This window comes from Sturnus vulgaris, chromosome W, assembly GCF_052056855.1.
Source record: "Sturnus vulgaris isolate bStuVul1 chromosome W, bStuVul1.hap1, whole genome shotgun sequence".
Lineage (NCBI taxonomy): Eukaryota > Metazoa > Chordata > Aves > Passeriformes > Sturnidae > Sturnus > Sturnus vulgaris.
Genome location: NC_142282.1, coordinates 19711105 through 19735844, shown reverse-complemented (window position 1 = coordinate 19735844; position 24740 = coordinate 19711105). Strand labels below are relative to the sequence as shown.

The 24740-nt window shown below is 47.1% G+C and overlaps 1 protein-coding gene across 10 annotated transcripts in view; it reads left to right on the top strand.

Moving 5' to 3' along the window:
* LOC148220029 (transmembrane protein 161B-like) overlaps positions 1-24740 on the top strand; it is a 169575-nt gene that overhangs the window by 74634 nt on the left and 70201 nt on the right. For 4 of the 10 annotated variants that reach the window (XM_088155441.1, XM_088155439.1, XM_088155440.1 and 1 more), the window contains exon 3: positions 17584-17664. The exons of 5 other annotated variants lie outside the window; for them this stretch is intronic. In XM_088155441.1, the coding sequence (XP_088011567.1) occupies positions 17584-17664 (81 nt within the window). Of the gene's footprint in view, positions 1-17583; positions 17665-24740 lie in introns of those variants that run through there. One more of the 10 variants, XM_088155446.1, reaches the window with a different exon arrangement.

Genomic DNA, 24740 nt, shown 5'->3' with positions numbered 1-24740 from the left:
GGATTCTCAGACAGTCCAGACAAGGTGTTCAATTGCTGGATGCCCTCTGTCACCACAGCTGCTATCCCAAATGCCCACCTGAATCCTTTTGGATCTTTAAAATACCCCCTTCGGAGGTAATCTATGCCCAAAATGCATGGTGCCTCTGGGCCAGTCACAATAGGATGTTTTTTCCATTCATGTCCAGTCAAGCTCACATCAGCTTCCACCAAGGTAAAGTCCTGTGATCCACCTGTCACACCAGCAATAGAGACAGATTCTGCCCCCACATATCTTGATGGGACTAATGTGCATTGGGCACCAGTATCAACCAAAGCTTTATACTTTTGTGGTTCCGATGTGCCAGGCCAACGAATCCACACAGTCCAGAAAACACGGTTTTCCCTCGCCTCTCCCTGGCTAGAGGCAGGGCCCCTCTAAGCCTGTTTATCCTTCTTTCCTTGGGCATATGTCTTAGAGGTTCCTTCAAGGGGATCAGACATATCATCATCATCATACTTGGCAGCTTGGCTACGGGCAACTGGAGCTGCTCTCCTTTTGGTGGAACTTCCTCTTTGGGTCTTGCCTTCCTTCAATTCACGCACCCGTTGTGCCAGAGCAGCAGTAGATTTTCCATCCCATCTCCTCATGTTTTCTCCGCAATCACGTAGGAAGAACCACAGCTCAGCTCATGGGGTGTACCTCCTCTCCCCATCAGGGGAACGTCTGCATTGGATACCAGGGCCTCTAATTTGTACTGCTGAGATTTGGAGAAGGTCCTCTTTAATCTCCTCCCTGAGTCTTCTATGATTCTCCTCTATCTTGTCTTCTAATTTCTGCAGACGTGTTTCCACAGCTGCAACTCTGGCACGTGTTGGGCCATGCATGGCATCTGCATATGCTCGGAGCTTCTTCGCCATATCGAGCACGGTCTCATCCCTCTCGTCCCGCTTCATTATTGCTAAAGCAGAAGCGTATTCATGGGGCCCAAGCCGCACAAGTTTTCGCCACATCACAGATGTACATGGTACCAAGTCCGGATTCCTAGTTGTTATGTCATCTGAGAAGATAATCTCTGCCACTGCCATTTCTCTCAGGCGTTGGATCCCTTGTTCTATCATCTTCCACTGGGTCTGCTGCATATAAAGATCGTCTGCACACAGGTATCTTTGTGCTACACTGTCCAGGACCCGTGCCCAGAGGCTGTGAGGGTTAGGCCCCCTCATCATTCCTTGGTCGATGACAGGATCATGTGACAGGGATCCCAAATGCCTGGCTTCAGTGCCGTCCAGAATTGTAGCCTCGCCTGCAGCATCCCAAAGACGGACCAACCAACTAATTATAGACTCATCAGGTCGTCGGGTGTAATCCTTTCTTAGGCCACGGAGGTCCTTTAGGGAAAAAGACTCAATATTGGCCTCTGATCTTGTACCAGTTGCTTTGACTCCTGGTTTTATGTCAGGAGGTGTTGAAGGTCCTTCTCCTGCATCATCATCATCATCGTCATCCACTGGTCGATCAGTCTTGTCTGTGCACTTTCCACTTCTCGTGCTGGTAGCAACAGCCATTGGTTGAGGCTTACTGACAGGTTTAACTGCTGGCTTAGGCTCACTGTCTGGTGTAGTTGTTGGCCTCAAGCCTGGGGTGTTGGCTGCAGCCTGAGTGACTGGGATAGTGGCTGATTTATCTGCCTGTCCCCCTTCCTCTGTCTGCTGCCCTACAGTATCTAGCAGGGTACGGTAAGCATATGCCAGGGCCCAGCTCACTGCAATGATCTTCTTCTCCTTAGAATTACCATGGCACTTCTCTTTCAGGTACTTTGCCACCTCAGCTGGGTTCTGAATTTGTTCACATGGAAAATCCCAGGATGTAGGGTCAGAAAATTCCTTTAAGATTTGGCCCATATCCTCCCATTTCCCACACCACTCAGGATTTCTCACGCCTGGCTCTACTCTGGGGTCAGGAGTCTCAGCCCCTCTAGAAATCTCAGCTCTCATTCTAGAGAAACTGCAAACTGTATAGAGAAAGCTTACCATATTAAACACCAGAAAGATGGTCTCTTTAACATTCAGGGGAAACTGAACATTCTCTAATAAGGATGTAATAAATTCAGAGGAGAAGAAGGAAAACAAAGGCTAGAAAGCCTCATCCCCTGCTTCTCCTCTAACAAACTGAGTACACAACCACAACCAAGAAACATACATTCCTGGAACAGACTCCAGCACCTTTATAAATCTCCTGCAGGCCATTAAAACCAAGCTCAGCCCGATGGATATTCTGGTCAATGCCCCTCTGCTACAGAAACTACAGATTAGGGACAATACCGGAGCTATTTCTGGATAAGAAAATAAACCTAGGGACCACAGAGGTATTAAGACCTCAAAAAGCCCTAGGGACCAAAAACCCATGCAGGCCTCCACCCCAAAAGACATGAATTCCAACAACATAGCCAATAACTGCTCTATACCGACACAAAGTAATTTGAACCAAATTATTATTAGAACAGGGTTTTTTCCCACTTTCTCAAGCCCCGAGATGGGCGCCAATATATTTGTCCTGGTTTTGGGCAAATTTGGGGGAAAACCTCCAGAAGGAGCCCCCAGACAGCAAACCCCACCACTCCTCCCCCCCCCACCCCACCGGGTTCGGGAAGAATTTCCTTGGAGAAGAGTGGGAGAAAAAACCTGTTTATTTAACAAGCAAGACACTCCCCAGCACAGGGAAAAAACAACACCAGCTGACAAAAAAACTCTTTCACCGTTCTGAAGGGATGACAAACTCAGTCTCTCCGGCGAGTGGTCGCTCAGTTATCAGTCTCCGGCGCTGGGGGTGACTGCTGCAGGTGACAGAATGCAGACTCACGGTGTTTCTTGGGGTTTCCCAGGTCCCCGTCCGTTCAGATGGTATCCAGGAGAGGGAGGGGACGGGGTGGAAGAGAAAACAGTCCAGGGAAAAAGTTGGACTGCCTAGCTGAACTAACTAATAAGCAAAAAGCAAGGGCAAAGCGAAGGAAAGAAAAAGAGGCAGAAGCGAGCAAGCAGGCAAGCAAGCAAGCAAGCAAGCAAGCAAACCGAGCTAAAACCTCTCCTAAACATAGACCATGGGGGAGGTGAGCCAGCTGATAACAAGACAAAACAAAGCTTCACTCTCAGAGTCAGTCCTGGAAGCACAGGACATAATACCAAACATAATCAGGACACACGATTGGAGATACAAACACCATAACATCACCCTAGGACATAGACTCTCGGGTGTTGACCATCCAGGTGGCTTTTGCCAAGTTCATTTCCCAATTTCTGAAGATTCCCTTGCTAAGTGCCTTCAGGGTAGTCTTAAGGAGTCCACTGCACCATTCAATATTCCCAGCAGCTGGTGCATGGTAAGGGATATGATATATCCATTCAATTCCATGTTCTCTGGCCCAGGTATTTATAAGGCCATTATTGAAATAGGTTCCATTGTCTGACTCAATTCTCTCAGAGGTACCATGCCTCCAAAGGACTTGTTTTTCTAGGCCCAAGATGGTGTTCAGGGCAGTAGAATGAGGCACAGGGTATGTTTCCAACCATCCTGTGGTTGCTTCCACCATAGTCAGCACGTAGCTATTGCCTTGGCAGATTTGGGGAATGGTGATATAGTCAATTTGCCAGGCTTCCCCATACCTGTACTTCGACCATCGTCCACCATACCACAGAGGCTTCACCCGCTTGGCCTGTTTGATTGCAGCACAGGTCTCGCAGTTGTGGATGACCTGTCAGATGCTGTCCATAGTAAGGTCCACCCCTCGGTCACGGGCCCATTGGTATGTTGCATGTCTCTCCGGATGACCAAAGGCATCATGGGCCCAACGAGCTAGGAATGATTCTCCCTTGTGCTGCCAGTCTAGATCTACCTGTGATACTTTCACCTTGGCAGCTCGGTCCACCTGCTCGTTGTTGTGATGCTCATCATTAGCCTGACTCTTGGGTATGTGCGCATCTACGTGTCGAACCTTCATGGTCAGTCTCTTTACTCAAGCATCAATGTCCTGCCAAATCTCAGCATCCCAGATGGGTTTCCGTCTGCGTTGCCAGCTGGCCTTTTTCCAGCGATCCAGCCATCCCCACAGAGCATTAGCTACCATCCATGAGTCAGTGTAGAGATAGAGCCTCGGCTATTTCTCTCTTTCAGCAATATCTAAAGTTAGCTGAATGGCTTTAAGTTCTGCAACCTGACTCGATTCACCTTGTCCCTCGGTAGCTTGTGCAACTCTTTCTGTGGGGCTCCATACTGCAGCTTTCCATTTCTGGTTAGTGCTTACATTTCAGCAGGAGCCATCAGTGAAGAGGGCATATCATCTTTCAGTCTCTGGTAGCTCTTTATATGGTGCAGCTTCCTCAGCACGTGCCACTTGCTCTTCGTCTTCTTCAGAAGACAATCTAAAAGTCTCACCTTCTGGTCAGTTTGTAATTATTTCCAGAATCGCAGGGCGATTCTGATTTCCAATACAGGCCCGCTGAGTGATGAGGGCAATCCACTTGCTCCATGTGGTGTTAGCGGCATGATTTATGGAAGGAACCTTTCCCTTGAAGAGCCATTGTCCTGGTTTCGGCCAAATTTGGGGGAAAACCTCCAGGAGGAGCCCCCAGACAGCAAACCCCACCACTCCTCCCCCCCCCACCCCACCGGGTTCGGGAAGAATTTCCTTGGAGAAGAGTGGGAGAAAAAACCTGTTTATTTAACAAGCAAGACACTCCCCAGCACAGGGAAAAAAAACAACACCAGCTGACAAAAAACTCTTTCACCGTTCTGAAGGGATGACAAGTTCAGTCTCTCTGGCGAGTGGTCGCGCAGTTATCAGTCTCTGGCGCTGGGGATGACTGCTGCAGGTGACAAAGTGTAGCCTCCCGGTGTTTCTTGGGGTTCCCAGGTCCCCGTCCGTTCAGATGGTATCCAGGAGAGGGAGGGGACGGGGTGGAAGAGAAAACAGTCCAGGGAAAAAGTTGGACTGCCTAGCTGAACTAACTAATAAGCAGAAAGCAAGGGCAAAGCGAAGGAAAGAAAAAGGCAGAAGCGAGCAAGCAGGCAAGCAAGCAGGCAAGCAAGCAAGCAAGCAAGCAGGCAAGCAAGCAAGCCGAGCTAAAACCTCTCCTAAACATAGACCATGGGGGAGGTGAGCCGGCTGATAACAAGACAAAACAAAGCTTCACTCTCAGACTCAGTCCTGGAAGCACAGGACATAATACCAAACATAATCAGGACACACGATTGGAGATAGAAACACCATAACATCACCCTAGGACAGCCATCCCAGTACCGGTAGTCGAGGTGCCAGAAGCAGCTGCGTTTCGGAGCCAATCACTTCAGAGGCCGCTTGAACTCCTTCATAGGCAGCCAAGATTTCTTTCTATGTGGGAGTGTAGTTGGCTTCAGATCCTTTGTAGCTTCTGCTCCAGAATCCCAGTGGTCAACCCTGAGTCTCACCAGGCACCTTCTGCCAAAGGCTCCAGGACAGACCATGGTTCCCGGCTGCAGAGTAGAGCACATTCTTCACATCTGGCCCCATCCTGACTGGGACAAGGGCTACCGCATGAGCGATCTCCTGCTTGATCTGGGCGAAGGCTTGTTGCTGTTCAGGGCCCCAGTGGAAATCATTCTTCTTGCGGGTAACCAGGTAGAGAGGGCTCACAATTTGACTGTATTCAGGAATGTGCATTCTCCAAAAGCCTATGGCACCTAGGAAGGCTTGTGTTTCCTTCTTGCTCGTTGGTGGAGACATAGCGGTGATCTTATTAATTACCTCTGTTGGGATCTGACAACGTCCATCTTGCCACTTGACTCCTAGAAACTGAATTTCTTGAGCTGGTCCCTCAACCTTACTTTACTTAATGACAAAACCAGTTTTCAGCAGAATCTGAATAATCTTTTCTCTTTTCTCTTTTCTCGAAGACTTCCCCTGCTGTGCTCCCCCATACAATGATGTCATTGATATACTGTACATGTTTGGGACCATCGCCCTTTTCCAGTGCAGTCTGGATCTGTCCATGGCAGATGGTGGGACTGTGCTTCCACCCCTGGGGGGCAGTCGATTCCAGGTGTACTGCACACCCCTCCAGGTGAAAGCAAACTGAGGCCTGCATTCTGCTGCCAGAGGAATGGAGAAAAATGCATTGACGATGTCAATGGTGCTGTACTATTTTGCTCCCTTGGACTCCAGCTCTTACTGGAGTTCCAGCATGTCCGGCACAGCAGTGCTCAGTGGTGGAGTCACTTCATTCAATGCACAATAGTCCACAGTCAATCTCCATTCTCCGTCAGACTTGCGCACAGGCCAGATGGGGCTGTTGAAGGGTGAGTGGGTTTTGCTGACCACCCCTTGGCTCTCCAGTTTACGAATCATCTCATGGATGGGAATCACAGAGTCTCTGTCAGTACGGTATTGCCACCGGTGTACTGTTGTTGTGGCGAATGGTATTTGTTGCTCTTCACCTCTCAGCAGTCCCACAGCAGAGGGGTCATGTGAGAGATCAGGCAAGGTATTCAGCTTTCTGATGTCTTCTGTCTGTACGGCAGCTATCCCGAAAGCCCAATGATATCCTTTTGGGTCTTTAAAATATCCATTTCTAAGATAGTCTATGCCAAGGATGCATGGGGCCTCTGGGCCAGTCACAATGGGATGTTTCTGCCACCCGTTCCCAGTTAAACTCACTTCGGCCTCCACTACAGTCAGCTGCTGGGATCCTCCTGTTACCCCAGAAATACAGACGGATTCTTCTCCTACATACCTTGATGGCATCAGGGTACATTGTGAGCTGGTGTCAACCAAAGCCTTATGTTTTTGTGGGTCAGATGTGCCAGGCCATCGGATCCACAGAGTCCAATAGATCCGATTGTCCGTCTCTTCTACCTTGCCAGAGGTAGGGCCCCTCTATTCCTGTTCTTGGTACAGGTTGCTCTCTTCCTGTAAATAGGTTCTTGCAGTCCCTTCAAAAGGATCAGTCATATCATCATTCTGATACTGTCTGGAGTTCTGTGCACGAGAGACCAGAGCAGCGTTGACTCTAGATGAACTTCTTATGTTAGGTGTCCCTCTTTTCAGTTCACATACCGGGACTGCTAAGGAGGAGGTGGGTTTTCCATCCCACTTCCTCATATCTTCTCCATGCTCATGAAGGAAAAACCAGAGGTTACCTCATGTAGTGTGTCCTCTCTCCCTGGCTGGGGAATGCTGGCTCCTAATGGCAGAGGCTCTTATTGATTCTGGTGAGATGTTGTAGTTTTTTTCCTTAAGTTCCTTTTTTATTTTCTGATGGCCCTCTTCAATCAAGCTCCAGACTTGCTCAACCAGCCTTGTTTCCGCGGATGAGACATGGGTACAAAATGGGGCAGTGACAGTGTCCTCATAAATTCTTAGTTTATTGACCAAGATGCCGACCATGTCCTCACCTTCCCTCCATAATGCGTCTTCCACCCACTGCCCACCTCACCTGGGCTACCGGCTAGCTCCGGGAAGCCTGCGTCGGTGAGTGGCCCCTCCCCGGCACCACTCTGGGAGCCGCAGAAGAGGCGTAGCAACAGCTACGCCTGGGCGAGTCGTCAGGGAGGGACAGAGAGGCGCAGGAGAGACCTTTTACGGTTCTGGGGGAAGGGATTTATTGAAGGAAGAGGTAACAGGTCAGGAGGTTGGGAGAGGGAACCGCAAAAGGCAGTTTGAGGGGTTCTACACAGGCTTAAGTACGGGGGAGGAGCAAGGGGAGGGCACAAAACTCTGGCCAATAACGGTTAACGGGGGAAGGTACAGAAGGCGGGGAAAGGGGTACATTGAGCCAATAAGGTAAACCGAGGGTGGGGATACATACAATATAACCAATCATGGATACAAAAGGGAATGCTTGACACAGAAACTTCTAGAACAAAGGGAGGGGCTACAAAGGATTGACATCCAGTGAGGCAGGGTTTAGGGTGAGGGACAGGGAAGGTTCCAGATAAAGGGGAGGGGTTTAGGATGACTGACTAGGGCAAAGGTGGGAAAGGGAAAAACCATTATGTACTTAACTTAGGGGAAAGAAACTGGGACGAACCATCAACACAGAAGGAAAATGAACATTAAACAACGCAACACAACATCTCCCCAAAGTCCTTGCCAGAGGTGAGCCCATCCTCCTCTTCCTCAACTGCTTCCATGTCTTCACCATTTGGGGGATCTTCGAGATCCCAATCCAGGATAGGCCCCACCTCTGCGCGGTTAACTTGGGGTGATGGGGAGATGCTGCGGACAACTAAGGTCTTAATAATGGGGATAGCAATACAAACGAGAATAATAACAAGGACAATAGAAATAATGGTTTTGAGAACTGAAGCCAGCCAACCCGAAAGTCCCCAGCCTTTAAAGATGTTTCTCAGCCCGTCTTCGGATTCCTCCTTGATGTTCGTGACAAGGCCTTGTATTTGCTGTATCTTGGAGTGGACACTGCTGCTCCGAGATGACAAGTTGAGACAGCAGAGGCCTTCGAAGTCCTCGCAGCTGTGGCCATGCGCAAGCAACAGGAAATCTATTGCTGCCCGATTTTGTAGGGTCGCCTGCCTGGTAATTTCCTCATCTGCTAGGAGGTCGCTTAAGGCCGCTGACGTAAGGTTTGCGTGTTTCACTACCCAGCACTCTAGGCGGCCCAATTCACCTAGGGCTTTAGCCGCTGCCACCCACGGTAAAAAGATGGAGACAGCAACTCTTTTGGACTTAGACCAATGAAAAACATCTGCATTGCAATTTTCGTCCAAATTATTAGCCTCTCTCTTTTGGATCGCCAATTTTGTTTTTTTAGATTTCCAATTCAAAATTTGGGTATGGTTAGGCGAAAACAGGGTCAGTCGTCCAAGGGTGCACAGCCCTCCTATCAGGTGAGAGGGGATGCCTGCCCATGCCCGGTCGCCACAGATCAAGAAGACCCCCTTACCTATCTGGTGAGGTTGGTCTACAGGGGTCCCCTCAATCTGGGTAGTGGCGTTGCACCACACTGCAGCTCTATAGTCAAGGTTGGGTTGGATAACGTTTAGGTATGATTCGGGGTTGGACCATCTATAATGATTCTGAACACAAAAAGGGGATGGGGCTGAACCAAGTAACTCTAATTCCTGAGGTTCCTCGGGTGCTTTGGGAAGGTCTTTAGACCACTCTCGCCACACCCAGAGGGGGTTGGTCATAGGATAGGAGGCATAGGAGGGGTGCCACCGCCAGGGGTTAAAATCATCCTGCATGTTGATGATTGTCTTGGGATATTCATTGGGCTGAAATGGGATCCTCACCAGGCAGGTTGAAAGTGGATTCCCTGTTGCCGCAGTTGATAAGCAGAGATGGTCCTGCTGCATGGCCTGGGCCAGGGTGACCCACACATTCTTCCTCAGCTGCGGGACTATGCACTCCACCGAAGACTGGCAGAGGCACGCCCAGATGACAAGGGCGTACCACATCCTGGGGCTCCGGGTGGCTGACTAAAACAGAACAGGAAAAGGGAATGGGTTACTCAAATAGATCCTGAACTTCAGGGGGAGGAAACAACTTGGGAAGGGGCTGTCCTGCCTGCTGGGGGACCGTTGGTGTTCCAGGGAGGGGCACCGGCGATGACGAAGCGCTGCATATTTGACATCTCCGGAGGTTGGCCCTGACAGATGTCCCTGACTGGCAGTATAGGGCCAGACCCACCTTTGAGGGACCCACCTCAAACCAAAGGGCGTGGATATGCAAGCGTACCCACGACCCCAGGTGACTAACTCATGTGGGCCCTCCGTTTTACCCGTCTCCGGGCTCTTCACAATCACGGGAGGGTGTTTTTTCAGCCGTAATGATGAAGAGTTCACAAAGTGCCTCACAATGGGAGGACTCAACACTTCGAAGGAGCAGTTAAGAAAGTTGATGGTAAAAAGGGCTTTATGCAATTTAGTATGAGGTGTATCGAATTGAGTATCGCCCTGTTGCTGCTCCAGGACCCGTTTGAGCGTTTGGTGGGCGCGCTCAACCATGCCCTGACCTGTGGGGGAATACGGGATGCCAGTCTTATGTTTGATTCCCCACCTCTGCAGGAACTCCCGAAAGGCCGTGGAAGCATATGCTGGGCCATTGTCCGATTTCAATTCCCTTGGGATCCCCAACACAGAGAAGGCCTGTACAAGGTGTTTCTGTAAGTCCTTGGCCTTCTCCCCTGTGTGGGCAGAAGCAAAGACTGCCCCGGAAAAGGTGTCCACACTCACATGTACATATTTCAACCTGCCGAACTGCGGAACGTGGGTGACATCAATCTGCCATAACTCACAGCTCTCCAGGCCTCTAGGATTGACTCCAGAGCTCAGGGTTGGCACCCCAAGCTTCTGGCACTGGGGACATGTGGCCACAATGTCCTTGGCCTCGTCACGGCTTAGTTGGAATTGCCGTGCCAAGCCAGGCGCATTCTGATGGAATTTCTGATGGCTCAGCTTTGCCTGTTGGTATATATCAGGAATCCTGGCCATATCAGCTGGCACGGCCAGGGTGTCCACTCTCTGATTACCCTCGGCGATAAAGCCTGGCAGGTCTGTGTGTGATCTTACATGCATCACGAAGTACGGATGCTCTCGGTGGGAGACAGCATATATCAGCTTCGAAAGCAGACCGTGGAGGTTTGGATTAGAGACTTCTTTCAAAACAGCGTTCTCTGCCCTTGACACCACACCCGCCACATAGGCCGAATCTGTAACCAAATTAAGTGGCTCTGAGAACCTCTCGAAAGCTCTAACGAGTGCATCTAACTCAGCAATTTGAGGGGAACCCTCAACAACCTTAACATCTGCCTCCCACTGCTGAGTCTGGGGGTTCTTCCAAGTCATGACTGACTTGTGCGAAGCCCCAGATGCGTCTGTAAAAACAGTTAGAGCTTTGAGCGGCACCCGGCTCAATTTTTCTTTCGGGACCAGATTGAAATAGGAATTAAATAATTTATGACTTTGGTGGTGGACAGATGTTTGTCCTGTGTAGCTATCAAGGGCAAAGAGAAGAGTCTCATTCTCCTGGAGCAAATGCTCCAAAACCTCCTTAGTCAGCTTGCCCGATGATAAGGCAAGTGGTACTCGGATGAACGCAAAATCGCAACCCGCCAGCTCTCGCAAACGGGCCCTGGCCTTCCTGATCAGCTGCGCCATCAGCTCCTGTGGCCTGGTGATACTTTTGGACCTCTGATGACTGAGGAACACCCACTCTATAATCAAGAGGGGGTTCCTCTGGTCCTGGTCCCACTGGTAAATGAGGCCGTGGAGGTGCGGCAGCCGTCCCAGGATAATAAACTCAAATTGCAGGTTCGGCAGGTAGCGATGGGCTTGTCTCGTCCCCATCGCCTTCTCTACCTTTTCCAGAGCTGCCCTCACCTCTGGGGTCAGCACCCTAGGAGAAAGTAATTCATCTCCCCCTTTTAATAAATTGAAAAGGGGAGCTAGGTCCTCGGTGGTCAATCCTAGCCAGGGTCTGACCCAATTCAATGACCCACGCAGCTGGTGGAAATCCGCAAGGGTTTTTGGCTTGGTGTTAATTGCCAATTTCTGTGGGACAATAGTCCTGCTGGTAATTTGGAGCCCGAGATATTTCAACGGGGGCATCCTCTGAACTTTCTCCTTCTGGAGCTCAAACCCTGCAGAGATCAAAACCTCGATGACAAGGTCAAGGACATAGTGCAGTATGTCGTCCGTGGGGGCACAAATTAGCACGTCATCCATATAGTGCAGGATGATGGCCTCCCCTGCCTTGTCACGGACAGGAGACAGCAATGAGGCCACGTACCATTGACAGATACTGGGGCTGTTCTTCATGCCCTGAGGCAGTACCCGCCAATGGAAGCGCCTCATTGGCGCTTCCTGGTTGATGGAAGGAACCGAGAAGGCAAACTGTGGTGCATCCTTGGGGTCGAGGGGAATGTGGAAAAAACAATCCTTGATATCTAGGACTGCCAGATTCCAATTTTGTGGCAGCATTGAGGGTGAGGGCATACCTGGTTGCAGAGACCCCATGTCTCCTATCTTTTTATTTATTTCACGAAGGTCGTGAAGGAGCCGCCACTTGTCCTTCCCCGGCTTTTTGATGACAAAGACCGGAGAATTCCAAGGGCTCCAGGTTGGCTTGATGTTACCTTTGGTCAACTGCTCCTCCATGAGTTCATTGAGCGCCTGCAATTTCGGTTTGTTAAGCGGCCACTGATCTATCCATACTGGTTCATCAGATAGCCAATTCAGTTTCTGGACAGGGTGCTCCACAGTGGCCGCTAAGAAAAATCCCGCAGGGTTTTCGGGATCTCCATACAAACACCCCATTGCAACATGGCGTCTCTGCCCCACAGGGGAGCTTTATACTCCATAACAAAAGGGCGGACATTAGCCACCTGCCCTTCAGGTCCCTCAATTTTAATTACACTTTTTGACTGCCAAGCCAATTGGGCCCCCCCGACTCCTTATATTCTGCCAGCCATGGGTTGCAACTCCCAATGTGACGGCCAATTCTCGGTTGGTATAATTGTCACATCTGCTCCTGTATCGAAGAGTCGATGGAGGTAAAAGTAGTCTTCACCCCGACGGAGTCCGCATCCAATGATTGGTTTATCCTCACCAATGACTTCCGCCCAATAGACGCAGGGATTAGCCGGTTTCGCCACGATGGTGTTGGGCACTGGAATCACCTGCGCTACTAGTTGTTCCTTTGGCAGGAAGTATGGTGGCTGGATGCACCGTGCCAGGAGAGAGAAACCGTCCGGACACAAAAGCTGCGTCTGCGGCACGATTTCAATCTCCGGAGGGGTACACTTTGTATCCTCAAGCACGACATACGTGCAGTCGAGTCCGGTGAACAAACCCGGTGACGTGGGCTTCACCGACACCAACTGCCAGTCCTGTGTTTCAAAATAAGTGTTATCTGTCAGGGCCAAGCTCAGGGGAGGACAAGGAGTCCACCCTGGCGCTATTCGTCGTGTTTGGTAAATGTCGGATCCGGTGGGAATGTCACATCCAGTATTAGTTTTACCCCCCCCCAAGGTCCCCCTCATGACCCACCTCATTTTTGTTTTCACACGAGGCGGGCTCGTGCTCCCCAGTTAGTTTTTTTTGCTTGTGTGTTTCCTCCCACCTCCCCCTGCCCATTATCGATTTTATTTCTAAGAGGGCACACGTGCGCGATGTGACCAAGCTGGTTGCAGAGGAAGCAGTGCACAGGGAAAGTCTTTGCAGCTGCAGTCATCGCCGCCATCTTCACTCCTCCTCTGGTGGGAATAGGTGGCGCTGGCACAACTGCGCGCTTGACACAGGCCTCCACTATAAGCTGGAGTGACGGCTGAGGGTAGAGAGGTAGAGATGTTATAACCTGTTTACATGCATCGTTAGCGTTTAACTTTATCATTTCCATTATTAGTTCTTCTAGGGTGTCCTGGTTTTTCACTTGCTTTTCAATTTCTATCTTTAGCCTCTCCACGAACTCAATGATAGGTTCCACCGGCCCCTGTTTGATGGAGGCATAGTGGACACGGGGCTCGGTGGTCGGCATCACCATGAATGCCTTCTCGGCAGCAGCTTGAATTTTTAAAATCACAGGCTTTGGGATTTTTTCTGCCTGTGCTTCCACCTGGGACCACTGCCCTTCGCCGCACAAATGATCCATCGTGATCGGCTTTTGGTCTGCGTCAACGGCGCACTCGGGGGTCTGTAAGAGCTCAGGAAGCAGTTCCCCTAGCATCCTTTTCTATGTGTCCTCCCACAATCTGTATTCAATTGATAGGAGGAGACATTTAAACAATCCTTTCAAGTCACTAGGGACCAAGATATTGGAGGAGAAAGTAGCTTCCAATGAGCCTTTAAAATATTCGCTCTTTCTCCTGAACTCCTTCTGTGCCTTACAGAGCTCCTTTTTATGGGAGTATTCAAATGGCCGCCAATTAGGAATACCCCTCTGCCAAGAATAAAAACTGGAGCAGCAATGAGTGTGGTCTCCGGTTCCGGGTTCCGATTCCCTGGCCTGTCACTTCCGGTTTCCGGAGCGTGGGAACCGGAAGGAGGGGCGTGGGAATCGGAACTCGGAAGCGGAGGGGCGGGACCGCGTACCGAGGAGGAGCCAGAACACTGGCAACATTCATGGTGATGGGCGGGATCTGTTGAGCTCGGGGGCTGCCTCTCTGGGGGTGGAGTAAGAGGAGGAGTTTTAGTAGGAGGAGGAGGAGGAGCCTGGGGAGGAGGAACACCCCTCCCGTGGGAGGAGACAGGGGCAGGACTTGGGGAAGGAGGTGGGAAGAGAAAGGGGTTGGGACACGGGGTAGGGGGCGGAGCCACAGTCGGAGGAGGGCACAGATCAGTGAGGAAGGGATTCTGGGAAGAAAAAGGAGCCGGAGCACAAGGCACCGGCCACGCCACGTGGCCGGCGCCATCTTGTGCGCTGTAGTCCGGGAGGCCATTTTGTGGCTCCGGGGGGGATGACTGGAACCTGACTGACTTTGGGGTTTTGGGGGTAGAGCCTGGGGTAGGAGCGGGGGAGGGTTTCCGGGTACATTTACAAACTTTACAACTCTTTAAAACAGGTTTCGGGGTAGAACTCGGGGTGCAACTGGGAGAGATGGAACTGCGGGAAGAGGGATTAGGGGAAGGCTCCCTGACGGCTGGCGCCTTGCCCCCCAGGCTCGGGTATCGGGAGGACCGAGAGGGACCAGGCGAGCAGCGGCTGGTCTCCCTGGCCAGGCTCGCCTGCGATCGTTGCAGAGCTGCCCATCTCGGATCCCCCGATGCAGGGGCAGAGGGACTGGAACGAGGGTTAGGAGAGGGGGGAACAACTGGGGGAACCCGGGATGGCTTGCTTCCCTTCCCCGCCCTCTCCTGGCGGGGCGGGGCCCCGGGTGCGCCCCCCACCTTTTCTTTTACAGCTGTACGAATTTGAATGTATAAACTGGAAAACCGATCCACGGAGGTGTCGTCCTGATTGCTCAATGCCATGAGCCTTTGTTCTACTAGTTCCCAAAATTGGACCGACGCCATTTGCTGGGGTGACACCCCGGGGAATTGGGAAGCAAGCCATTTTATGAACTTCTTTAACGAACCCTGTGAAAACTTTCTTTTCCCTCCCTCCAGGGTACCCCCAACTTGGAAAAACATCTCCCGCTGCTGTGTGGACAGCTTTGCGCCCATTATGGTGTGCCTTGTGCCCACACAGCAAATTCCCTCCGCAGGTCACGCAGCTCACCCAGGGATAGAGAGCGAGTGATGATTTCTGGCTCTGTCTCTTCCACTGGGTGCGAAGGTCCTGCCACGTCCTTGTCAGTCACTATGCGAACTGATTTGCTCTTTGATTTCTTCTTCTGAACGGGGGCAACTGCTACTGGTCTAGGCTGTTCTGCTTCAGTGACGGTTTGTGTGGAAATGTTGATGTTGCTTTTGGTTCCTCTATCCTCTGTGTCAGTCTGCTTGGACACAGACACTGTTGCTTTGCATTTGGTTCTTTTCTCCTTTGTGACATTCTGCGCAGACATGGACTCTGTTGCTTTGCTTCTTTTTTCGTCTTCCTCAAGAAGACGCTGCACTACACCATGTAGTGTTTTGTTTCTAAGCATGTTGCAGGCTGTGCAGAGGAGACAAAGCAGAACAATAACACTATGCTGTCCTTGGCATCCAGAGAGAACTCAACATTTCCAAAAACTGCTGTGTCAGGCCTGAAAGATTGGAAAAAATCATTCTTTACCCCTCCCCCCAGGGGCTGGGTGCAATTGTTGAAGCCCCAGCTTTAGCAGCCTAGACTAGGACAAGCAAACAAAGTCTAATATATATTCCAAATTATGTTCATGGCTTCGGAGGTTATCATTCAATAGACATAACAGACTAATAAAGCAATTTTTATACTATACCCTGGTCTACACAGGAGCATTACAACCGGCAGACAGTTTCCCATGTGAGGAAAAATATAAAAAGCTAGATATAAGACCTATGTAAGCATGTTGAGCGTCATAGTGAATAGATGGCTTCTACAATACAAAATTGCAATGCTGACTTTTCTCAGTACCTTGCTGCCCCACGTCGGGCACCAAAAAATGTACTGGTTTGAAAGCAAAACCACTGAGAGACTCCAAGTCAGAAATACAATTTAATAGAAAAAAAAGAGAAAAAAACATACATGCAATAGTACAAAAGAAAACCACTTACAGAGTCAGAATACAACTTGACACCCTGTCAGTCAGCATGTCGGTAGCAGTTTGATTAAATGGTGGCTGCAGTACTCCTGGAGTGACAGATGCTTCAGCTGAAGAAGTGGTCCTGTAGAAGGGGACAGTTTTCCTACGAAGGTCCAGCGATTATGTGGAAAGGTCCAATTTTCCTCTGGAATCCAGTGGAAAAAACGCTGCTCTGATGTTCCAAATCTCAGTTTTTCTCTAGATAGGAAAGGCTTGGCTCCTCTCCCTGGCTGGAGCATCTCCCAATGGGATGATGTAATTTTATCAGTCATACAGTGGGACCCAATGGCCCATTAACAGACGATATCTTCCTGGAGGAAGGATGGGTTGTGGAAAAGATAAAGAACACTGCCCCAGCTGGTTTTAACAGATGGTGATAGAATACATACTTTTGGGCACATCTTTACATTGTAACCCAGGACAACCATGTTCCTACAAGTTGGTTGGACTAGATGATCTTTAAAGGTCCGTTCCAACACAAGACTATGAGTCTTACCTCCTTCCTTCAGAAAAATCTTCTTTAACATGGGCTTTCCTCAGGCTGCACCTTCCTTCAGTGCACATCCACCTACTGCATTTAGGAGTTCTCCATGGGCTGCAATGTGAATTTGTGTTATGGTGTGAACCTCAGGCTGCAGGGCAACAACCTGCTTCACCATGGTCTTCACTACTGGCTGAAACAGTATCTCTTCTACGGTGCCTGACGCATCTCCTCCTCGTCCTCCTTAACTGACATTGGTGTCTGCAGGATTGTTTCTCTCTTTTTTTTTTCCTCACTTCTCTCTCACAGTTGCTGTACAGTTTTTAAATACCTTTAATTTACAAATATCTATGCATTTGTAATCTGTGCTGTTCATTTTTTCTTCTTTCCAGTAAGAGTTGAAGATATCACTTTGGTGTTTTTTAGGACAGGAATGCAGATGTTAAGATCTGGTCTGTGTAAGAAAAAATACTGGTTATGATTATTCCATAACAGCTATTACAGATTTTTTTAAGTTACTTTTCTTTTTAGAAGAGTAATTATCCTTAGTAAAATAATATAGAACATGATTCTCATAATTGTAATGACATAGTGACCTTTTCCCAAAATAGGTACAGTCTTTGCTGTGGTTGATGACAACTTGAAAAATGGGTGTTTTAAGAAGCAGGGTTGCTTTCACTTGAATGGCGTGTTGATAGTTGCAAACCTTTCTAATTATGGGAATGTGCCATTTATATTGGAGACAGTTGAAGTTTAGCTGTAATTGATCAGCTGAGATAGCATTGGTACTTCTAACACAAAGGTATTTTGGTTAGGTGCTGGAAAATACATGGTCTAATGTGTGTATGTATGTGTGTTGATAGATAGTTTTACTTGTAAAAAGCACTCTGAATTGCTCATACTGACATTGTTTTACTTGAGTTGTTTTTTCCTCAGTTTACAATGGTATCGGCATCCGACTGAAGAAGATCTAAGACTTTTTGCAGGGAAACAAAGAATCAAGAGCAAAAAAGATAGGTAAAAACTTAAGTGTTTTGTTTTGGTTTGGTTGTTTAATTCATATAAGTAAGTACTTTGCTGGCAAAGCTCTGACTTTGTCCGAGTCTAAAACTTCTTGCATATGATTGACCTGCTTGCTTTGATTACCACAGCTCTGTACTGAACTGCGTTCTTTTGGCTTTACAGAGTGCTTAACATGCCCAAATTTTACAGAACTGGGTAATTCCCAGTCTTCAAAAGTTATCTGTGACATTGCTAGTTTGATGGCAAAAAAATTCTTGATGGATCTATTCAAAGACTGAGAATAGGAAATCTTGTATACAAATGAAGCTCTTCAGCTTGAAGTAAATGAGAAAGATTTGAGTATATTAGCTGAACGCAGGATTACTGTGAGCTGCCATTCTTATGCAGTTGTGAAAAGGGTAAATGTGCTCCTAGGATATATTGGGCATGGTATTTTGTCACGGGCAAAAGGGAAGCTTCAGACAAAGCTTATTAGAGAAGCCCTCCTGTTGAGACGAGGTTCAGAAAGGACCTCCTAACTTTCTAAACTACTCTTCAGAGAGGAGCCTGGGTGCATCTGGATCCAATCCTAGACTGCACACTTAGTCAACAGTTTATGTCTAAAGGATTGTATAGATGTAATTGAGCCTTTACACAACTTTTGTCCCACAGGATTAAGGATGGTAAACCAAATATATGTGTAGTGGGTTGAGTGCTGGCCAAACGCCAGTGCACCCACTAAAGTTATTTACTCACTTTCTGTTGTGAGATAAGGATTAGAAGAGCAAAGAAAGTTCAAAACTTTAAAGAGTATAAAGAAAGTCTTATTAACAAAACTAAAAGGAGAATAATAAGAATCAGAATAAACCTTCAGAACACTTTTCCCCTCCCCAAGTCCTCTTTCCTTTCCCACTGACAACGTAGAGACAAAACCTGGTATTTTCAGTCAGTTTACCACCCCTAAAATAATCTTTTTTCAGTTCACTTAGGGAGAGCAGTTTCTCCTGCCATGTCATGTAGACTTTTCCACAAGAAACAGTTCTCTCATGGCTTTAATGTCACAGCAAATCAGCTGCCCAGGAGATAGAAATCTGTTAGTGATGTGAAAGTCCCTCCCCTCAACTTACAGCTTTCCCCTCAACTGTTTTCAAGGGTTCAGTCTTTGGCTAATGGGGTGCACTTTTAAGGATGAGCTGTTCAGAAGCAAAGGGTCTCTTCATCTATCTCTGAGATCGTCTCTGGGAATGGAGATCTTCTTCCCTGGGGGCAAAGGTTTTCATCACTCTTATCTCTCTTTGATCAAGCTTCTCATTGGATCACAGTTACTTCAACATCTGCTTGCCTCAGCGCGGGTGCCTTTCCTCATATCTACAGTTTGAATGCTCCACTCCCCCATGATGTTAATGAATTACAGGGATATTCTAGTGTTTCATAGTCCATCACCATGGCCTTACAAAAGAATTTCAGCTCAAGACTAAGGCATCTCCTCATTCCCCTCCCATCTGGGATTTGACTGCTTCTTCACTGACCTTGATGTCTCTATGTTGCTTGTTTTATATCTTCACCCTTTCCTTTTCTCTTACTTGAAAGAGGATTGATGTCTGTAAGTTTCATCTGTGCACTGAAAGAGTTAATATCTCGCCCAGGCCTGTGGATGATCACGTGATCTTTGCGGGGCAGCAGCCAGGGTTGTTGCTGGTTGTTGCGGTGTAGGATTTCAGGCCTCGCTGGGGAGAGGAACAGAGCCGCCTCTGTTCCTAGCCGCATGATCGCCAGCAGGATGGCTCGGTGACTTGTGGCCAGAGCAGTGCCCGGCTCGGCTCTGCCCAAAGCCGAGTGGAGCCAGCCTGATCTACCGGCTGTGGTTGGAACTTGGCGGTGGCAGAATCTCAGCCGAGCCTCTCCATGCCATGGGCCGACCTGGCCTGGCTTCGTGGCAGAGCGGGGCCTGGCCCAGCCAGCACTGGCGGAGCATGCTGGCTCCCAGTTACCTGTTCAAAAGCCGGAAGCAAGAGTTTGTTCGTTTTTAAATGTGGTTTCACAGAGGCGTGTTCAGCTTTCTTAAGTGGTTTAACAGGGTGTCAGTATTCAAAACTAGCCAGCTGATTGGTTCTGTTGGGTCCGGAGGAAGCTGTTAGCTCCTCACAGAGAATTACTTCCATAGCTGATAGATTTCTCCTTAACTAATAGCCAAGATATGTTAAACCACGATAGTATGATAAATAATTTATTTAAATTGATTATGATAATGATCAGACTAAAAGACCTTAATAAGAAGTATTTACTACACAGTATAGGTAGTTATAACTACTAGTTTAGTACACTATTTATCCAAGCAATATTGAAACAATGATATTAAAGCCAGCAAAATAATTATGAAGTAGAGATTGATGTTACTTACCCATACCAATGACCATGGGCAAATCTCTTGCTCAGCCTCGAGGAGTAACTTTTACGGGTATTCCCACTCAAGGCAGGAATCTCCACACATACTCTGAGAAGGGATATATTAGAAGACCCTACTGTTAAAAAGTGGGACTGGGCTTTTATAGTTGTGCTAGTTTTGCATTAAAGCAAACCCACAAAATTAATTTTTCTGAAAAGACCTGCTGAAAGCTTCCTCTATGTCTGACAAAAACCAATCAGTGATTAGTTTTGAGAACTAACAACCTGTTAAACCACTAAAAAAGTTGAACACACCTCCGTGAACACACATTTTAAAACGAACAAACCCCGAGAAACTCTCTTTTCCTTCCAGTCTAAATGCAAGTAACAAACTAGCCCAACCCCTCCGCACGGCTAGGCCGGGCCGAGTGGGCCCCGTCCCGTTCAGGCCAGGCCCCAGTGGTTTTTAGGAAGGGGGAGGGAAGGCCATCAGCTACTAAGATCCTAGCTGCTTCCCCCTCCCCCAAGCATGACCAGACTGGGCCTGCGGCTGGAATGCTGCCACTACTGAATTTCACCAAAAACCACCGGCCCCGGGAGGAGCTACAAACCAAGCCAAGCTCCCTCCACCTCGACCCCCAGGGGTTGCCAGGCAGTGGGAGGGAAGACCATCGGCCTACAGATAAAATTAAATACAACAAAAGCCAAAAACCAACCATACAACCAAAGCAACCACCAACATTTCTCGCTGAGCCCCTACTATCCTAATCCAACCCCTCAGCAAGGCTTAAAATACTCCACCACAACTATTCCAACCACTACCCAAACAAAATATTAACTCTTTCAATATACAAATAAAACCTACAAACCTCCCATCCTGTCTCAAATAAAAAAAAGAGACAAAGACGCACGAAAAACCTGCATAAAAACATCAAAGTCAATAAAAAAGAAGTCAAGTCCCAAATAAAAAAAGAAATTAAAAGATACCTTAAGCTAAAATTATCTTATAAGCCCTAGTAACAAACTATATTAAATATCCCTATAACTCATTAAAAAGCATAAGAAGTAAAACGTTCACATTGTAGACATAAAAAAATCCATACTGAACAAACAAATGTTAAAGTAACTATAATCCCATAAAAAGTTTAAACAGAAAAAGAGTAACAAAAACCCTTTGTCCAAAAAAAAACCCAAAACCTCTATTCCCAAAAATAATCTCAAAAATAAATGTTATAAATGAGAGACAAAAGTCTCGATATTCAGCAAAATTTAGATTGCTTTATTTGATATAGAAAGAGCAAGCAGTGCGCTGGGGAACGCGAGGGGTCACCGCCCACTCCACGCTCCACCGAACCTTGGTTTGCAGCCTCTTCTTATACTGTGGTTCCTCGTTGTAATCAATAATTTTTGGGGTTTTTTTGCTGTCATAATTTTGCCAGGTAAGCAGTGGTGGTCGAATAAACATCCTTACACAAATTCACAAAGCCTCCGGGCGATCATCAGTCACAGATAGCCATCTGGTCCTTGTAGATAACCACCAGAGAAGTTCTGGAAGTCTGGTCCTTGAGATAAGCAGCATTGATCAGACAAAGACAGGAAGGGCTTTTTGGGAAGTCTGATTTCGCAAGCTGGTAGCCGATACAACTTATTTGAAAAACATAACATAATATAACCTAATGTAATGTAACATAATACAACATAATATAACATAACAAGGTGATTTTAAACAGAATTATTTAATCATATAATTTCCTTTATTTAGTGTCCATGCTTCACTTCAGAGCTTAGTATTCTGGTTTATGCAAACCCCAATGCTTTTGTGATTAACACGAATCTTTTATCAATTGTCACAACTTCCCCACTTCTCTTTTTTTATCCTATTGATTCGTGTTCTGGTTTCAAATTTTGTCAGTACCTCTTGTACTGCCATTAATTTTGTTGCCTTCTCAGGGTCTATTGGTATTGTAGCAACTTGCATTCCTTGAACCACCAACTGGATTAGTCGAATGAAGCATGGAACAAGACAAGGGATGAACAGTAGTCCTAATAATGCACATGTTAACATAAATCCTAATATCTTCCACCAAGTTTCCCCAACAGGTTATTCCACCAATTATCATTAAGCATAGAGTTCCCGGTTTGTACAGGTACATGGGCTATTCGTTTTATTTCTTCTGCAATTTTAGTAATTTCTTCACCATTATCATCAATTTCTAAGCAGCATTCAGAATTATTAAACTTTCCACACACTCCCCCTTCTTCAGCTAACAGATAGTCTAGAGCCAGTCGGTTTTGATATACTGCTGCTCTAGTTTGGGTAAGTTGTTTAGCTATCAATTCCATTGCTGGGGCTGTCCGGTTTGAAGTAATTTCTACCACGGCTTGTAGCCTGATAATTCTATTTAACATATAAATTGGAGTGCGATAGCCCCAGCTCCCATCTTGAGCCCATGTAGCTGGTCCATAATATTCAATAATTCGTTCTGGGGGCTATTCATCATCCTTCCACATTTGTGTTCACCCTATGTCTGTGCTCCTTTTATTTCTATACAAAGTTTCATACAAGGGAACTCCTAACACTCTATTACCCTTTTCCTTTGGTAATGTAAAAAACGCAGGCTGGATAATCCCTAGAGTACATGTCCCTCTCCATCTTTTTGGTAGGGTATTATAAGCTTTTTTCCCACAGATCCAAAATATTCCATCTGGGGCTTTCCAGCTTAGTTTAACTGATTCAGGTTGTTGCCAATAGGTCCTTACACTTTTTACTTCTTCATATGGGTTGGCTCTATTTTTATTATACCTGCATAGTCCTGTAAAATTGTTCTTTATACAATTACCTTTACTTAACTTTCCCCAATATCCTTCTGGAGCTTCGGGCCACCAAGACTGATTGCTTGCATTTGTAATCAGGATAGTCTTACAGGGGGTGTGCCCCACATATTGGGTAAAGATAGTTCCCTGCCGTGTTATACATACCTCTCCTATTACCTCATGACTTAGAACCCACCCTTCAGGTCTATTGACTCCCCTCGATATTTCCGTTTGATTCCACTGTAACAACTACTCTGGGCCCAATCCCTCCCCCCTCCATGGCCATTGTTCAGTTATTTGCATTCTTCCACAGATCCAACAGTGAGTTCAGTTCAGTAGTGATTTCTTTCATTAATTCTACAAATAAATTTTTTCCCAAGGTGGGTAAGTCCCGTTCACTGAGTTGTTGTTTTATTTTCTCATACAAGTTGAAATTTCCCCCATGGTTTGTCTTTGTTCCTTTGAACACCTTAGTTATATTTTTTATCAATTCTTCCTTGTAGTGATCTTGCACTCCTCCCTGATTTGAATATCCCCACATACCTTCTTTTGTGAAGCAGAGGTGTGTCTTTCCTACTGGACAACTTTGGTATGCTGATGGAGCTCACCCTCCTTTTCCCAAATTGATGGCTACCCAGTAACTTCTTCCCATAATAGTGCAAGTTTCTAAGTTGTGTTTATTATAGCAGGCCGAATTGATATGTGTATGGAAGGCAAGGGTGGATACCGTGCATCTGCCATACTTAATTGTCTGGTAACACTTGGAACAAGCATCAGCACTATTTCCTTTTATCATCATTAGCAATAGGATGACTCCCATGACCATTTTCATCCCTTTGCCTCCCTCAAGGCCTACGGGGTTGCTGCCAGTAGCCATGGTTTGTTTAATCTTCTCAGCAGCAGGGAATATGTCCTGGGGTCACCCACATTGTCTTTCTCTTTTGGTAGTGTTTCTTAATTTTGTCCCAGCTTTTAGCTTTAACATTTCAGTACGAGGTACAGCAGTAACAGCACAGTATACACAACCCTTCTGACACTTTCTTGTCAATACCTCTGCTCTGGCTCTCTTTTTTTTCCTTATTACTCCCACCAGTTATGATCATCAATTTCGATTTCTCCTTGTGCTGATAGGGTATTAATACTTTAATAGTTTCCTTACATTCATTTCTTCTACACTGGACACATAATGCGAATGGGGGATACCCACCATAGGAATAACACCACAACAACTCAGTACAATATGGACACCTTTTCTTGATGAACAGGCTACACCCGGGTTTGGGGCAGGTGACTTTCAGTCCTGATTAGGAGACCTTAGAGACGAATTGATCTGATATTGACATCAAGTCTTCCGAATTTGCACTTTGAGGTCTCCAGGCTCAGATGTCACTGTCCAACCTGCTGTAGGAGGGGTTACAGGACCCTTGACTCTACTCACGTGTCCATCCCTTTTCAGCTGTCCTCACAGCTGTTTCAGTCGTTAACAGAACTAAATACGGTCCTTCCCATTTTGGAGCTAGATTTTCTTCTTTCCATACTTTAATTAACACATGTTGTCCTGGCTTAATTTTATGTATGGCAATTTATGTATGTCCTAGAGGGACAGTTTGAGCTAAAATCCCCTTCTCTCTTAATTCTTCCAAGTTTTTGCTGATTGTTATTATGTAATTCTGAAGAGAAGGGTCCTGAACTAACGTCGGATCAAGGTGTACTCCTTTAGGGTAAGGCATACCATACAGCATTTCATATGGTGAAATCCCTGTTTTTGAATTTGGCTTTGTTCGTATATTAGACAGGGCTAGTGGGAGGCACTTTGTCCATGGCATTTTAGTCTCAATCATTAATTTTGACAGCTGTTGTTTTAATGTTTGATTCATCCTTTCAACCCTCCC